Here is a 17,462-nt window from a genome sequence, read left to right on the forward strand (position 1 = left end):
GACACGAGCAAGAAGTTCTTCAGATGCTTTTACGAGAAACGCGTGACATCTAGCTTGTATGGCATGCTTGTTTTCCTCTGAAATCAAGTTCATCTTCCTCTTGTTTTCCAAAAGCACAGTAAACTCGTACCCAAAGTCTACTTTTTCAAGTGGAAGAAAAATGGACTTAAAATTCATATCCACATCAAGTTTTACACTCGTTGGATAAATTATTCTTCTGAGCACTGAAAATGTTAGATTTTCCAATTCATTCAAGAGACTGCAAAGGTCTGCTGCTTCTTTTTGAAAGAGAAGGTTGATCTTTTCAAACTGACTTAGAACAGGTTTCAAGAAAGTGAAATACAACTCATTTGAATGATCAGCATACATTGAATGAAGTTCCCTTGCTAGATATTTACCACAAGATGAAGAAGCTATTTCAAAATGTGTCTTCAAAACATCCCACTGATCCAGAACTCTTTTCACACTGTTGCTTCTGGCTAGCCATCTAGTCCCAGAAAGAGGTACTAACTGTAGGGGCTCATTACCATCATTAAGCAGTTTGTATATGTCAAGGTATGCTTCACGTCTGATTGCTGATCTATGAAACCAGTTGTATGTTTCTCTTAGCATATAATCTATATTTGATGGCATTTTCTCTGAAGCATGGCTGCATACCAGATGCAGAGAATGGCAGACACACTTCACTAACACTAAATCTGGAATATCCTTTTTCAAAAGTGTGTAGAATGAGTGGTGTTGTCCACACAAGCTGGAAGCTCCATCAGTCCCTATGGCAAAGCAGTGATTTAAATTGACTCCAATTTCATTAAAGTAGTCTTTCACATGCTGATATATTGCTTCAGCTGTTGCACTTGTGACTGGTATAAGCCCTAGGAATTGCGACACAACTTTGTTAAGCCTTACATTGTAGTACCTGACACATACGCACAAATGTTTTGCGCATGCGATATCAGTAGACTCATCCAATATAAGTGAAAATGGAGAATTTTTCAGATCACTAACTTGCTCTGCAAGTAAAGCTGGTGAAATTACTTTTTTGATAAGTGCACTACATTTTGTTCTGTGCAACCGCAACTTTTCAGTACTTGAAGTACACGGCAGATCATTCCATAACTCACTTAAATGGTCAACTGACTGAATGGAAGAGTGGCAAGCAACGTAAACTGACAATTTAATCTCAGATTTCTTATTTGTGTCAACTTTCTGAAAGAGACTTTTCACACTCATTTGCTTAGCACTAGGAATTTTCTTCATGTTTTGAATGTGCTTCTCAGTTTCACTGTGTTTTTTCAGATCACTTTTATGTGCCCTGAGTTCGGCTTTGCACACTTTACAGTAAGCTTTTTTATCATCATGTTTCACTTCTACAAGCCACTTTTCAAACTGTGGTTCTTTCAACCAACTACACTGGAACCACTTAGAATATCTGGCCCACTTCCCCATTTCTGCAAGTCTCAGCGGCCACAGTCTATGTACCACGCTAATAATGGACAGCAACTATGAGCAGTACGTCTCACAACTGTTGGTCAGTGACTGAGGGTGCGGAAATTTTAGTGGTGGTGGTGGGTGTTGAGAATTGGTTTGTGTCCTTTCTTCTTTCCTTCGTCTTTTTGTCCTTCCTTCCGTCCTTCCTTCTCCTTCGTTTTATTTTTGTTCTTTCTTTATCTTGTACTTTCTTCTCCTTTATCTTTTTTTTTTCTTTTTTATCTTGTTTTCTTCGTTTTTCTTTCTGTTGTTTTCTCTTTTCTTTCTTTCTTCGTTTTCTTTCTTCTTCTGTGTACGGTTATTCACACAGATTCTCACTACCTTCTTCTTTTTCTTTCTGTTTCTTATTGTTATTTTTTGTCTTTTGTTTGTTTGTTGTATTATTTCACTATTGTTATATTTTAATGTTCTTATTATTTTATTAATGCCACAGTTATCCACACACACTCAATAATTAATTTTCCTTTCTCCTCCTACTTCTTATGAGTCTTTAGTTTTGTAATGTTCCAATGGTTTGCCTCATTTACTGTTCTTGTTCACGTCTTATGTCACTGTTACCCACACACACTCAAACTCCTTCTACTTCATCGTCTTCTTATGAGTCTTTAGTTTTGTTATGTTCCACTGGTTTGCCTTATGCACAGTTCTTGTTCACATCTTATGTCACAGTTACCCACACACACAAACTCTTTAATTATTTTTCTTGCTCCTCCTCCTCCTTCGTCTTCTTCACTTGGTATGCCCCAGTTATTCATTCACACACAGACTCACTACCTCTTCCTCATTTGTTTGTCCTCCGTGTTGTGCTGGTTTACGTGTCTTTTTATTCTTCACTGTTCTTATTCTCCCACTTGCTATCCCTCAGTTATTCACACACAGACATCTATCTCTTCCTCCTCCTTTTTCTGCAGTAGCTAGCGAGAACTTTTTTTAACTGAAGACAAGACACAAACACACAATCTTGGTATGGGTGTAGAAGAAAGAATAAAGACACGTGTGGTATACAAAGGAGTGAGTGTGATGTGTTCGCAGCGGAATTCGAAGGAAGCTACCGTATACTGTCGTGGAGACGTGAAGTAGACAGTACTAGACACGTATAATACCTCGCGCCTGGCGGACTGCGGCAGCCAAGTTGCCAACCATTCATTACTCATTTTTTTAATCAGTAATGCTAATGTATGTGGATCAAAAGACTAAAGAGTTTATAGGCATTATAAATATTCGTTAATTTCGATGACTTTGCCCAGAGGTATATACAAAGATCGGAAACTTATTCTTTAATTAGATGACAAAAATATCTAAGTGATATCTTTGAGAGAAAATACGTGTACCTACTTTATGACGAAAGCATATATATTAACCCAACCACATTCCAAAGTAGCCCAAAAAGTCGCAAGTCGCAGACGTCAAAATTTAGTAGCGCAGCACATCAGAAAGTAGCCCAATTTGCGATTAGTAGCCCAATCTGGCAACACTGGGAGAGCTATCGTAATAATTCCATAGCAGAAACTCCTACATAGCGACGCATTTCCTTCAATAAACCGCTAACCACTGAAAAATAAACCCTCTAAAACTCCACACGTGTAAACAAATAAACTAATCTATCTGTTATTGCTAATATTTGAGCGTCATTCACTTCAGAACATTAAAAAACATAAACAGAATGCCGGCGCGCTCTAGACAGTGGCGGCCTGGCTAACTCAGGCTAACTCTAATAACGTTTCATTTTGGCTCAAGGCATCTTAGCTTCCCTCGGCTCTTTTTTCGCTCCCCAGTCTTTGTTCTCCCCTCAGGCAAGCCTCATATGCTCCCCTGCCACGAATGCTGCAAGAAATATCGCCAGTCAGTGATGGGAAAAAGTGCTGAGAAATAGACGTACCATCTTAACTTGTGTACTCATCTCATATTATCGTTTATTTATTTTTTTTATTTTGTTATATAAGGAAACTGCATCTTGGTTCATGAGTTTTGAGTTTTGTTGACTGTACACTATGATTCTTGTGGTCTTGTCTTATTATTTCACGAGCTATGTCAACAGAAGAATAAATATGAGTTTTCTTTTTGTTTTTTTTCTTGAAACTAATCGGGGTAAGTCAAAACGCATGGAAATCTATCAGTCTCAAAATTAATAACATGCGAATTAACGTAAATTTATTCTTTGCATTCTGAAAGATCTATAAAAAGTAAAAACTTGTCCTGAAATCAATTTGAAATGCGCCTTATTGCAAATTTATTATATTCTGAGCCAGCCAGAAAAGAGTCCTCGCTGGTGGCACGTGAGCAATGAGTAAATATGAGGTACATTAAGGTTTCCATCAGTTCACCTGTTGGTTCCTGTCACATTCAGGCCCGATAAAATTTCAAGGACTATGTAGTGGTGTGTGTGAGTGTATTTATGTTTAAGAGGATATCATTGAATGTATGTTTATAGTTGTGTGTATGGCTTGGCTTAGAAAGTTTAATCTCTCTCTCTCTCTCTCTCTCTCTCTCTCTCTCTCTCTCTCTCTCTCTCTCTCTCTCTGTGTGTGTGTGTGTGTGTGTGTGTGTGTGTGTGTGCTCCGTTTTTCCTACTTTTGTATCTAACTTTTTTATCATTATTCCCTCCCGTTATACTCTCTCTCTCTCTCTCTCTCTCTCTGTGTGTGTGTGTGTGTGTGTGTTCCGTTTTTCCTAGTATTGTATCTAACTTTTTTATCATTATTCCCTCCCGTTATACTCTCTCTCTCTCTCTCTCTCTGTTAGTAATATTCTCACTACGTGTCACTCTGGCGGTGGTGGTGGTGATGGTGGTGGTGGTTGTGTTGAAGAAAACAATGGAATGCAGAGAGCAGTGTATAAACATGTCTAGCCCAGGAACACAGTGGACACCCATAGCCTAGTTAGCAAAAGAGTTCACTGACCCCTACCACTGAACGCCCTTATAGTATCTTAATATAAAGCCTTCCTATCTTAATGTCCTTAACCTTAATGTCTAGCCCAGGAACACAGTGGACACCCATAGCCTAGTTAGCAAAAGAGTTCACTGACCCCTACCACTGAACGCCCTTATAGTATCTTAATATAAAGCCTTCCTATCTTAATGTCCTTAACCTTAATGTCTAGCCCAGGAACACAGTGGACACCCATAGCCTAGTTAGCAAAAGAGTTCACTGACCCCTACCACTGAACGCCCTTATAGTATCTTAATATAGAGCCTTCCTATCTTAATGTCCTTAACCTTAATGTCTAGCCCAGGAACACAGTGGACACCCATAGCCTAGTTAGCAAAAGAGTTCACTGACCCCTACCACTGAACGCCCTTATAGTATCTTAATATAAAGCCTTCCTATCTTAATGTCCTTAACCTTAATGTCTAGCCCAGGAACACAGTGGACACCCATAGCCTAGTTAGCAAAAGAGTTCACTGACCCCTACCACTGAACGCCCTTAGTATCTTAATATAGAGCCTTCCTTTCTTAAACCGTGGAAGGATGGAACTGAAAGGGTAACAAACGTATATTGAGATTTTTTATGACTTTTTTCTCCTTAATTAATGGAAGGAGAGAAGTAAAAGGGTAAGAAATACGTGAGCTAAGATGAACTGATGCTTTTTCTTCTTTCTTCTTTAATGCATTCTTTCACGCCAACATGCATTTCACCCCGTTAATTACGGTTCTAGTGTTTACGTTAATTGGAAGGAGAAATATTGGCCAGAATTCGGTGTTTTTTTTCCGTTCCCTGTTTAAATGTACGGTTCATTTTTCTCATTGTGTCTTTTTCGTGATATCTGAACACTGGTGACGCAACATTCACTCCTTATGAATCTGAAGGAAGCATCACGTCACCTAAACTGCTGATATCTCTTTATGGTTCCTTAGGTAAATACGAGCAAGATAAACTAATGTAACGCCATCCCCCCCCTCCGGTTCCCCCCTCCTCCCTCCTCCTCACCGGTCCGATCAGAGCTCTAATGAGACGAGGCAAAGATCTTCACGGTGAAGAAGAAGAAAGGAAGAGGAAGAGAGAAGAAGCACGCACACACAATAGAAAAAAAAAAACATTTTTGATTGGTAATGGTTCTCGCCTTCATCGTCATGGCCAGAGGGTAAGGAGAGGTTAATGATCACACAGTACCTACAGTGTGGCTTTATTAGGAGGAACGAAAAATATAAAAATAGCAAAAATAATTAAATGAATAATACTGATGGGATTCTTTGGGTTGATTGACCCACTATGACACTTGAAATTCTGGTATGGCATATACACTTATACTCCGTTACTTAACACTACGAATACACAAGAAAATAATTACTTTTATAACTCCTCAAGACCACCATTCATTCTGGGCACCGTTATATCCCTAAATAACGTCACAGCCTTCCTCCATCACTTCTCTACGGCAATAATATTGCTCACAACACATTCACAGTAGATTATATTTGACTAAAGAAACATTACATGGCTAACGCTTTCCCAAGACTGTGGCCTGTCTCCACGTGGGACCAACACCGGCTATTTTATCTGTTGCCAGAGGGAAGGGAGACGCCATTCTGTCAACACGTACAGTCACTATATCTTCACTAGAGACATGAATAATAAACATGAACACAGTAATATTCACTTCTAAATAAAAGAAAAATCAAATATTTCAGAGCTACAAGACCCACCTGTTGCCAGAGGGAAGGGAGACGCCATTCTGTCAACACGTACAGTCACTATATCTTCACTAGACATGAATAATAAACATGAACAGTAATATTCACTTCTAAATAAAAGAAAAATCAAATATTTCAGAGCTACGAGACCCACCTGTTGCCAGAGGGAAGGGAGACGCCATTTTGTGCTCTCTCCCTCAACACCCACAGGCATCTGAAGTTATTGGAACCTTAGCTAGTTCTCTCTCTCTCTCTTCTTTCACAAATAATTTTACTGAACCGTGAGTTTAAATAAAAATGCAGGAATAATTGGCTAGCAAGGTGAGCATATAGGCTGGACATTAGTTGAAGTTAATAATTGAATTCTAAATTACTAACATATTTTATAAGCTAGGGTATGATACCTTATGAGTTACTGGTAGGCTGACGCAACATGATGTAATTCTATTATTCGTATTACCATTGATTAGAGAAAACTACAGTTGAAATAAGTAAAGACTATTTATAATAAATGTTTCAAGACTTTTAAATCACTCCCACGAATACACGCCTTATAAAAATACTTTTTTCATATAATCACTAAACCTTTAATTACCGCTATTATCCTCCTCTTCACCGCAAGCTACAAAAGAAAACAATTATTGGGGAGACTCAAAGAAACTCACTAGCTCTGCCCTTGGACTGCTATCATCCTTCAACATTGAGAGTACTATGAGAACTGCTGGTATGGACAGAGGAAATGAGAGAATAGGAAGTTAATTTAGTTTTCCATAAGCTATAGAACTGTTGAAGAGGCTGGTACAAAAATGAGCCTAAAATGTCATAGGTGGTTACAGGACAAGTTGCCTACAAAAGGTTATATTAACAGATACACTATTTGATAAGCTGACAGTGTTTCTGAATTCATATGAGAAAATAGTAATAAGTGATAATTTACCTAACTGCATTGGTGATAAATGAAGGCGTTGAGGCAAACGTCAGGGTGTGAGAGGTAAGGTGGACACACAGGGAGCAGGAATGACAATACTGGTGTGGTAAACTGCTTCATTAATTCCACTCTGATCAAATGATTACCTCTTGCACAATTACAGTTCCTTCAAAACCAAAACCAACACCAGCTTGATAAATTGCAATCAATGTTTCAAATTCATACCTCTTGCACTTACACTTCCTTCAAAACCAAAAACACCAGCTTGATAAATTGCAATCAATGTTTCAAATTCATACCTCTTGCACTTACACTTCCTTCAAAACCAAAAACACCAGCTTGATAAATTGCAATCAATGTTTCAAATTCATACCTCTTGCACTTACACTTCCTTCAAAACCAAAAACACCAGCTTGATAAATTGCAATCAATGTTTCAAATTCATCTTAACCTCAATTATATACAAAAATTGAAAAAGAAAAAAAATACTTGCTTTTATAACCTTTACATACATACACATTAAAGAAATTTTCATTATGTATTCAAACTCATAACATTTTGTGTAGTAATATTTAAACAGCTGACCATCCCAGGACTCAGCTCCAGCCAGTTGTGTTTGAGGAGAAAGTTTCAACCAGAAGAGAAATTAAGGTACTGAGATTCCAGCCAGAAGTCACCAGAACCTAACCAAGGGCCAGGTTCTAGGGCTTCCTTACCTGCTCACATTAAACCAAGTGGTGAGACTGACTGCTAAACTAGAGTACAGCTTTCATTTAACCCATAAAGAGTGGGTACCTTTAAATAAATAGATGAGTTAAATACCTTAAACATCTGAAACTGGATGCCATTTTTGTCAGGAAGCTAAATAAGTGTTGATGTGATGAGTTCGCACACTTTTGTTTTCAGTAAGTAGGGCTTGTCTGTCACTGTCCCATCACCACAGCCCTCTCATCACCCACTCCACTCCACAGCAGAACACTAGATGAGTGATCTGACACAAGCAGGAATGAGTGACTGACCCCTTCTCCTGTGCCTGTCTTTCACAATCAGCTGCATTTGATTTGCATTCATGGCAGGCTCAGCACCGACCATTTACAAGGAGCACCCACACTTCATGGGCTAAGTAAATAAATGGGAAAAGAAAGTACGTCAAAATCATAAATAAGAATTCCGTTAAATGTCAGTCTTCTAACTCTGGCACTAAGTAACAGAGCTGGAACAAAATAAAGGTAAACACTGGACTGGAAGAATTTACACGTGGAAAAATTGAATTCCACGTCACTCGTCAGACTGCAACATTTAGCACAGACCATCACTTCCTTTCCACAGGAGTTTTGTAAGCCACTCAGGTCCAGTTCAGTACATTCCCTGCCTTCAGCAAGCAGCAACATACAAGACAACACTCACAGACAGGACTTCAGGTTAAAATACTATGTAGCTACCTATCTACTTTGTCATTATCACGTAGCAGACTCTACAGCCACGTGTGCGAGGGACCGCCTGCCCCGCACACCGCCGCCAGTACCCAGGCAGCTAGTACTTCTATTAAGCGGAGATCTCAAAGGTGGATTCTACCCCGTACAGTCCCAGTATTGCTGTGTTGGCCAGGAAGAACTTGGCTTTCTTCACATTTGTCCCTGCAAGTAAAGAAAATTCCACTTAGCACAAGTCCAGTCAGTGATCAAGAGGACTAAATGTTGCAGCAGGCTAAAGAATATTCCTGCAAAAAATGAGTAATGTAGTGAAAGATAAGACTTAACATCTGCATCTTCAGTCAAGTGATGATTAAAACTTGCTTTATTTTCTCCTTCAGAATAATCAACATAATTTCATTGTGAGGGAGTTCCAAGGCTGTACAGGATATCAGAGTATCCTTGCTTGGTGACTGAAATATATTCCTAGTAACTATGGGTTAAGATATGCTGCTGCAGAGACCTCCAAGTTCAACTGTTCTATGTGAGACTGTACCCAAAACACAGAGATGGGTTTTGTTGCCTTGAGATGCCACCTGGTACTACAGAAGCTTCTTATTTTGTCTTGTCAGACTCACCTGGTCAGTCTACAACTCACCCTTGCCTGAGAACTCCTTGCCATCGATGTCGGCGGTGACGGTGAAGAAAGGCTTGTTATCCCTGGTGGTCTGGTTAGTGTTGTACAGCAGGCCAGGCTTCATCTGGTGCAGCACCATCACGGGGTGCATGGACGCCGCACCTTCTGAGACCTGCTTGGCCGGATTGGGAACTTTCACAGGTTCAGTTGACTGGAATGGAAAGTTTGATTCTGCTTTCATTGGCTCGGTTAACTGAAAGAAATAAAATACAAAAGAAGCTTGATATGGCAAGGCAAGGACACTTCATGTGTATATTATCATCAGCTATACTTCACTATGTTCATGGTCATATTCTGACAAATTCACGAGTGTTTCTCCTTCTAATCTCACAGTGTTTCTCCTTCTAATCTCACTATCTATACTCTCAATTCTTTACTGATTATAAAAACACAATGAAATGGCTGCCACTTTCTTGCTGCCCCAGATGCCGCCACCATCACAACCTGGTGTGGTGTGAAGGCTCCACTCAAGCACTCACTGCCTCAGGCCACTCTGTAATTGGAACTAGTCACAGAGGGCCAAGTACAGCTCACTGGGCTCTTAGGGGAGGACTTCAACAGGTGATGGTGGGAATGGACATCACCCTCACCTAGCTAAGAATTTAAAGAGTTCCTATTTATCTTCCTTATCGGAATATCTTTCACTACATTGCTTGAATCTTTCAGCCTGGAGTTAGCTATAAGGGCATTTCTTCTAGCACTGTTTTGTGGTTAGGTTAATATTATGATAATGGAGAGAAAGCATAATTTACTTGGGAAGCTGCCTTTATAACAAGCAGTAAGATGCAAGGGGGTGGGGAGCAAAGGAACACAAAGATACCAAACCTTGTCAACTTTACGGGAAGAAAAGAAAATTGTACGTCTAACTCCATTCCCCTTCAACTTTCAAATCAACTCCTGGTAACTCATTCATCATCATCGTCAACATTCTATTTGTCCCCATCTCTCTCATTTCTTCCAGTAATCAATTTTAAGGTCATTTGCAACAAGGGTACCACTCACAACACCTCCCAGGACAAGGACACCAGCACAGGAGCAACACCAGGAACCACAACGCCTGATAAAATTATGAACCTAACATAGTACGAAAAACTCATATATGGCTTCATACACCATCCTCCCTACCTCCAGGCTTCTCCCAGGGGCGCTTGCGGGTCTCTGCCTGCCGTTCCCCCTCCTGCACTGAGGCATCCCTGTCGGACACCATCACGTGGGACTGTTGGGGAGAGAGTCACAGAGAATGGAGTCTAAACTAAACCTAACAAAATTAAACACAATCTAAATCAAATATAAGACCACTGCCATCATTCTAACACTGCCGTCCCATGTTCCTCTCATCCCTCACCTCCTGTCCCTCCATTTTCATGTCCATATCAGGTGCATGCATGTCTGTGTTGCGGTGGTTGTCCTGGCCAGCCGTGTCCGAGCTGTTCTGGTTGAAGTTGAGATTGGCGGCAGGTTGACCGTTCAGTTCGGGGGCTGGGAAATGCGTCCACGGCAGGCTCAGGCACAGCTGTACGCCAGTTTCCACCGCAACCTGAAGTATATAGATGAAAGGAAAAAAATAAAGGAATAGAGAGAGAAGGAGAAAGGAAAAACATGAATGAAATTGAGATGGAAAAAAAAAACAAGGGAAAAAAAATGAATGAAGCAAAGAAAATAAAGTACAAAACACATAAGAAAATTCCCACTATTTGCCATCTTCTTCATAAATCAACACACACACACACACACACACACACACACACACACACACACACACACCCTGAAATATCTCTCAATGTCTCTGTTTGTCTCTTTCTCTCTCCATCTCTGTTACTTTATCCCTGTCTCTGTCTGTCTCTCTGTCAGTGTATGCCTCTTGGTCTGTCTAACCCTGCCTCTGTCTATCTCTCTCTCTGTCAATGTATGCCTCTCTCTCTCTCTCTGTCTGTCTAAAACTCTCTCTCTCTCTCTCTGCATCTCTGTCAGTCTATCCCTCCCTCTCTCTCTCTCTGTCTGTCTGTCTGTCTGTCTGTCTCACAAATACTCACACATACTCACTTGGTTGGCAGGTTGATCCTCTATCCACGTGGAAGTCCCTGTACAAAAAACACCTGTCTATTTTCACCTGTCATCCCCATCCATAAATCTGACTGTCTTCTTTTAAGGCTCTCTAATGACTCAGCAATACAGGAGCTGTGAAAGATGGTTACACACATTTGAGTGAAGTGTGAATAAAGGCTGAGGATTTAAAAGATGGTTTGACAATATTTGAGTGATATGTGAATAAAGGTTGAGGAAGGTGTCTTCATAAAAAGAGAAATTATTGAATATTCTGTGCAAGAACTGAGATGAAAAACTACCTTGAGAAAGTACATTACCTTCATGAAACAGACCAATTATTGAATATTCTGTGCAAGAACTGAGATGAAAAACTACCTTCCTCCTCGTCTTCTTCACAAACAATGCAGTCTCTCACCCAATATGGAAGCAAATGTGCATGATCTGTGACGTCCCTTCATCCATGACTGTCTCCTCCTCCTCCTCCTCCTCCTCCTCTGTGGTGGGGCGGTTCCAGGGGCGACTCAGGTTAAGCTGGTTGGTTAGGTTTTGTCTGCATAGAGGTAGTAACCCTTGTCTGGCAGAGCGGAAGTTAGGTTAGGTTAGGTTAGGTTAGGTTGCATTAAGTTAGGTTAGGTTAGGTTAGGTTAGGTTGCGTTAAGTTAGGTTAGGTTAGGTTAGGTTACGTTAAGTTAGGTTAGGTTAAGTTAGGTAGAGAAAGAGAGAGAGAGAGAGAGAGAGAGAGAGAGAGAGAGAGAGAGAGAGAGAGAGAGAGAGAGAGAGAGAGAGAGAGAGAGAGAGAGAGAGAGAGAGAGAGAGAGAGAGAGAGAGAGAGAGAGAGAGAGAGAGAGAGAGAGAGAGAGAGACATAGAAAGACAGAGAGAGAGAGAAAAATAGACAGACAGAGAGATGTAAAGATAGAGAGGTAGAAAACAGAGAGAGATAAAAAGACATAGAGAGACTGATAGACAGATTAATGGATAGGTAGATAGATAGATAGATAGATAGATGGATAGATAGATAGATAGATCAATAGACAGATAGATAGGTAGACAGATAGACTGATTGATAGATACATATATGGATGAAAAAGTCAGATAGGAAAGCAAGAACAACAACAACAACAACAACAACAACAACAACAACAACAACAACAACAACAGACAAGCAACATAAACAACAGCAACAAACACACATATATAACTACTACATACACACACACACACACACACACACACACACACAGACAGAGAGTGATAAAGAAAGAGAGAGAGAGAGAGACAGTACACCCAAACATAGACACCTGGCTTCCCATCCCGTACTCTGCAACACAACAACAACCATCAATGCATCAAGCAACATGCTATATAATTCTTTCAGTTATTTCCACTCCCTTCATTCCCCTACTCTGTTTTCCCCATTCCTTGACTCCTTATCCCCACTTCCTTCTCTCATCTATACTTGTTTTCCCCATCCCTCAACTCTATCCCCATTCCTTTCTCTCCTCTAACTGTGAGCCCATTCATCTACTCCATCACTAGCTCAAGAACTAACCGTTTCCTTGGGCACCCCTGGGTCTGGCATGCTCCTGTCAGGGGAGAGGGCAGGGAGGGATGAGATGCTGAACACGTCCACCTCCTGCAGTTCCCCTTGCAGCACCCGCCGTGCACTGACGACTGGTGACGTCAGCTGTGGAGGAGGTGTGGGGTCAGGGAAGCCAAAATATTAAACGGTAATGCTTAATACTTTCAAAAGACTCTAATTGAATTGACATGGGTTTTCAAATGTTTCTATGGTTCTAGTGACAGATTAACAAGAGAAACACCCTTAAGAACCTGGCTATTTCTGTTCCTCTGCATTCTCTCATCACGGTGAGGCTACAGGAATGTCAAGAGTGTTTCTATGGTTCTAGTGACAGATTAACAAGAGAAACACCCTTAAGAACCTGGCTAGTTCTCTGTTCCTCTGCATTCTCTCATCACGGTGAGGCTACAGGAATGTCAAGAGTGTTTCTATGGTTGTAGTGACAGATTAACAAGAGAAACACCCTTAAGAACCTGGCTATTTCTGTTCCTCTGCATTCTCTCATCACGGTGAGGCTACAGGAATGTCAAGAGTGTTTCTATGGTTCTAGTGACAGATTAACAAGATTTCTACATAATTAACAGGAGAAACACTCTTGAGCACCCAGCTAATCACCTGTGGCCTTGAAAAACAGTCACAGTGAGAGAGTAAAGCATTTCTGAATACGGCAAAAGGAGGAGGCCAGCTACTCACCAAACTTGCCGGCCTGCATTTGGGGGAACGTGACGTCACTCTGGCACGTCACCTTCTGCCCCTGACCCACACCCTGCACCTCAATCACATCCTCCAAGTTTTCCTGCAGGATGAGAAAAGGAGGAATTAGGTTAAGTTAGGTTAATATTAGCAAGTGTTTATGTTCTATATAAAAGTTGCTTCCTAGGTGTTTTATCATGTTTGGTTCTATTGTAGTCCATTATCACACCCTTGTGCATTTCCTGGTGGTGGTGATGGTAATGACAGTGGTGAAGGTGCATGGCAGTACCTGGAGGGGGTTGGGCAGGGTCACCATCACCATCTTGCCGTCACTTGCTTTCACCACCAGAGAGGAGCCACACGGGTCAACCTGGTGAGGAGAAATAATGAGATTTGTCACCACCAAACTGTCTGGATTGAGAGGTAGTTACAAGTGCTGGAAGAGAGAGAAGTAGAGAGGTGCACTGGTGATGTTAATAAATGAAGTGTTATATGGCAGTAAGGCATCTCAACTTTTTATCATGACTCAACAAGGAGCAAGGAGCAGGCTTCTCTCTCTCTCTCTCTCTCTTATTCTTTAACTCTCCTCCAGACTCCCTCTCTCTCCCTGCTTGCCTTTCTCCCGTCTCTCTTTCTCTCCCTCGCTCCTCTTCCCCTCCCCTCTCCTCTCCCAGGCTACTTACTCTGTCTCTCTCCCTTGCTTCTCTCCCTTGCGTCTCTCGTCCCTTGCCTCTCTCACCTCTTGAAGAATAACAATATAAACCTGAAGTAACAAACGCAAGGAGTGAGGAGGTGAAATAAGCCGGCGTGCCACCACCACCACCACCACTGTCCTCACCTGTGCCACGGTGCCCACTGTGTGCCGCAGCCGGTGGTACACAGACGCCTGTTCCCACACAGATAGGTAGATAGACTGACAGACACACAGATAGATAGATTGATAGACACACACACACACACAGATAGATAGATTGATAGACACACACACACAGATAGATAGATTGATAAACACACACACAGATAGATAGATTGATAGACAGACAGACAGATGTAGATTAAAGGATGTTTGATAGATACAAACAGATAGACAGACAGAAAGACAGATACAGACAGGCACACACAAAAAACACACAGAATTTCCACAAAACACACAAGACACACAATTATCTTCTAAAACATATTAAAACACACAGATTTTCTCCAAAACACACAAAAAACGCACAATTCCCTTTCAAAACACACAAAAAACACACAATTCCCTTCCAAATCACACCAAAACACACAGATTCTTTCCAAAACACACAAAAAAGAATACAATTTTCTCCAAAACACACCAAAAAACACAATTTTCTCCAAAACACACAAAAAACACACAATTCCCTTTCAAAACACACAAAAAACACAGAATTCCCTTCCAAAACACACCAAACCACACAGATTTTCCACAAAAACACCCCAAAAACACACAATTCCCTTCCAAAACACACACCACACAGATTTTCTACAAAAACACCCAAAAAACACACAATTCCCTTCCAAAACACCCAAAAACACACAGATTGATCAAAAACACTAAAAAAAAACACTTATTATACCACCAATAACCTTAAATAAATAAATGGCCTTTAAATAAATAAAAATACTTAAAATACCACAGTTTACCCCAAAAGATCCCTAGAACGAGCAAATTTAGCCTAGATACCAAAGTTTAAGGGCAACCCGAACCTGCCCACTCCCTAAATACCCCTGAAACTTTAAAATTCCTTAAAAAACGTGGGAAAAAAAAAAAACAGAACCCTTTAAATAAATCACGAAAAAAACACGAAATTATATGAAGCCCAAAAAAACACAAACACTAATCCCTAAATTCTCACCCTAAAAAACCCTAAAAAACCCTAAAAATTACCGTAAATTAGGGGAAAAACTTAAAAAAAAAACACCAAAAATCTTATGAGGAAAACGTGGGAGACTCAGTGCAGTGACCATGGGGCTCCCTATTTCCCTTAATTTCTCCCTTATTTCAGGTCCCCCGCGGCGCCTCAGGATCCCCAGGGGCTCACCATGGATGCAGGGAACTGGGGTACTGGGGGCGGCCTCCGGGGTGGGGAATTACTTGGGAAATTTGCGAAAAAAGATAAGATTTCTATGCACTGTGGTAGTAAACACGAGGGAACTGTTGTCTTGATCTTGATCTTGATGGTACAGGTGGCACAGGATCACTCCTGAGTCAGGCCTTTGGATCGACAACTCCTGTAGAAGGGGAAAAAAAAAAGAGAGAAACGAACAGCATCCTCTATCCTAATTGTTCATACACCTGACACGCCACATTCTCTCCAGAAACTGTTTCACAGCCTCAATCATTCTTTCACTCGCCTCTCTACACAGTCCCAGCAACAACACCATCCATTCCTTTCCTGTGTTCTCCACTCTTTCATTCGTATCATGCCCTAACTCAGTCAGTATCACTTGCATCATCTCATTCCTGTCTCTGGCATACTGCACACACTCCAGCACCACATGTTCCACCGTCTCATCCTCTCCCATGTCACACATCTGGCACAGGGACTCAGACCACCTGTAACTCCTCGCATTCACATCCATACACTGTGCCCTCGCTCGGAAGAGAAGATCACCGCCCAGGCTTCCATCATACCACCTTTCATACCTCAGGGCCTCTTTCTCCTTGTACCATTCCAGGGTCTTCTTTCTTTCCATCTCATTCTTCCATTCATTCAGTCCCACACATTTCACTTCTTTGTCTATCTCATTCTTCCATTTTCTCACATCCCATTCGGCTCCCACTCTTCCTCCTCTTGTTACCACCCATTCACGCTCATTTTGATTCCTACCAGCCATTCTTATCGCCCACACAACTTGCAATCCACTCCTGTCTGTCATTCTCATGCATCTCTTCCTCCATTTGCTTCCACTTTCATTCCACAGGTACACCTTCCTTGCTATTCTTGCATCATCCATTCTCTCAAGCCTAATCTTGTGTGGCTTTTGTGAGTCTTTCCCTAAAGGTGCGCCATCCGATGTCACCTCTCAAGGCTTCAACTGCTGTGCCCCTCGGTGGACTCAGTGCCAATCTTTGCTACTCTATTCTGGCCCACTTCTAACTTTTCAATTTCATTTTCCTTCCATGCAATCACATCCATACCATACATTATACATGGGACAGCCACACTCTTCCACACTTCTCTCAACACATCATACTTACTTGCTCTCATCCTTGCCGCGCTTCCCAGTCGACCTACCCACTGGTTTAGCATATTTATCTTTTCATTCTTTGCCTTTGCACACCCACTAGGACTCATCCACATCCCTGAGTACTTGTATTCTTGCACCTGTCTCAACTCATTCTCTCCAAGTCTCCATACCACATTACTTTCATCCTCTGACCCATTCACAATCATTACTTTGCTTTTCTCACTGCTAAACCTTACTCCAAAGTCTTTACCATAGCCATCCACTACATCCAACAAACTTTGAAGCTCATCTGCCATTCACTCATAACAACTACGTCATCTGCATAAAGGAGTACACATACTTTATCATTCCCCCACACTTACCCCTACATTCATTCTTCTCATCCTGGCTGCTACCTCCTCTGTATACAGGCTAAAAAGGGTTGGTGACAATATACAGCCCTGCCTAACTCCTCTCTCACTCTTCACTCAGTCTGTCCCCCATGTGTACATAATACAACGGGCCTCATAAGAGCTGGACGAAATACCGCTTTTTTAATATAAATACCTAAATATTCACTAATTCATAATAATTTTGCGCAATGTTCGTCGTGGCTGATGTTGATTCATGCATGTTGTATGTAAATGTCATCTGAACCCTCTCTGGTTAGATTTCGTTGTGATATTAGGGATTTAATATTTCTCCATTTTCTCCCCTTGGCTAATGTCCACCTGCTTCCAACAACATCAATGGAAGCTATCTAAAAACGCATCAATCCTTAAAAATAATCAATA

At 41.1% G+C, this 17,462-nt stretch overlaps 1 protein-coding gene across 15 annotated transcripts; it reads right to left on the reverse strand.

Annotated features, from left to right (window-relative positions):
• Positions 1-5,600: 5,600 nt before the first annotated feature.
• On the reverse strand, positions 5,601-17,194 carry LOC135100099 (uncharacterized). 15 transcript variants are annotated; one of them, XM_064003045.1, is made up of 10 exons: positions 17,052-17,192; positions 15,540-15,729; positions 14,163-14,242; positions 13,769-13,849; positions 13,480-13,582; positions 12,757-12,891; positions 10,505-10,696; positions 10,285-10,375; positions 9,121-9,352; positions 5,601-8,687 (listed from the first exon to the last, which is right to left on the reverse strand). In XM_064003045.1, the coding sequence occupies exons 6-9, from the start codon at positions 12,784-12,786 to the stop codon at positions 9,303-9,305; spliced, it is 363 nt and encodes a 120-aa protein (XP_063859115.1). In that variant the 5' UTR covers positions 12,787-12,891; positions 13,480-13,582; positions 13,769-13,849; positions 14,163-14,242; positions 15,540-15,729; positions 17,052-17,192; the 3' UTR covers positions 5,601-8,687; positions 9,121-9,302. The 15 variants fall into 15 exon arrangements, with proteins under 15 accessions (XP_063859115.1, XP_063859121.1, XP_063859122.1 ...); XM_064003051.1 differs by adding an exon at positions 9,604-9,652 and having other exon boundaries at positions 9,121-9,310; positions 15,540-17,183; XM_064003052.1 differs by adding an exon at positions 9,604-9,652 and having other exon boundaries at positions 15,540-17,183.
• Between the last annotated feature and the right edge of the window lie 268 nt (positions 17,195-17,462).

This window comes from Scylla paramamosain, chromosome 4, assembly GCF_035594125.1.
Source record: "Scylla paramamosain isolate STU-SP2022 chromosome 4, ASM3559412v1, whole genome shotgun sequence".
NCBI classification, from domain to species: domain Eukaryota; kingdom Metazoa; phylum Arthropoda; class Malacostraca; order Decapoda; family Portunidae; genus Scylla; species Scylla paramamosain.

Coding starts and splice junctions, on each gene's coding strand:
- LOC135100099 (XM_064003045.1), bottom strand. CDS start 12,786: ATGCCAGACCCAGGGGTGCCCAAGGAAACG. Junction 10,697..12,756: donor CAGGGGTGCCCAAGGAAACG/GTTAGTTCTTGA, acceptor TATATACTTCAG/GTTGCGGTGGAAACTGGCGT. Junction 10,376..10,504: donor TGAAAATGGAGGGACAGGAG/GTGAGGGATGAG, acceptor TCTCCCCAACAG/TCCCACGTGATGGTGTCCGA.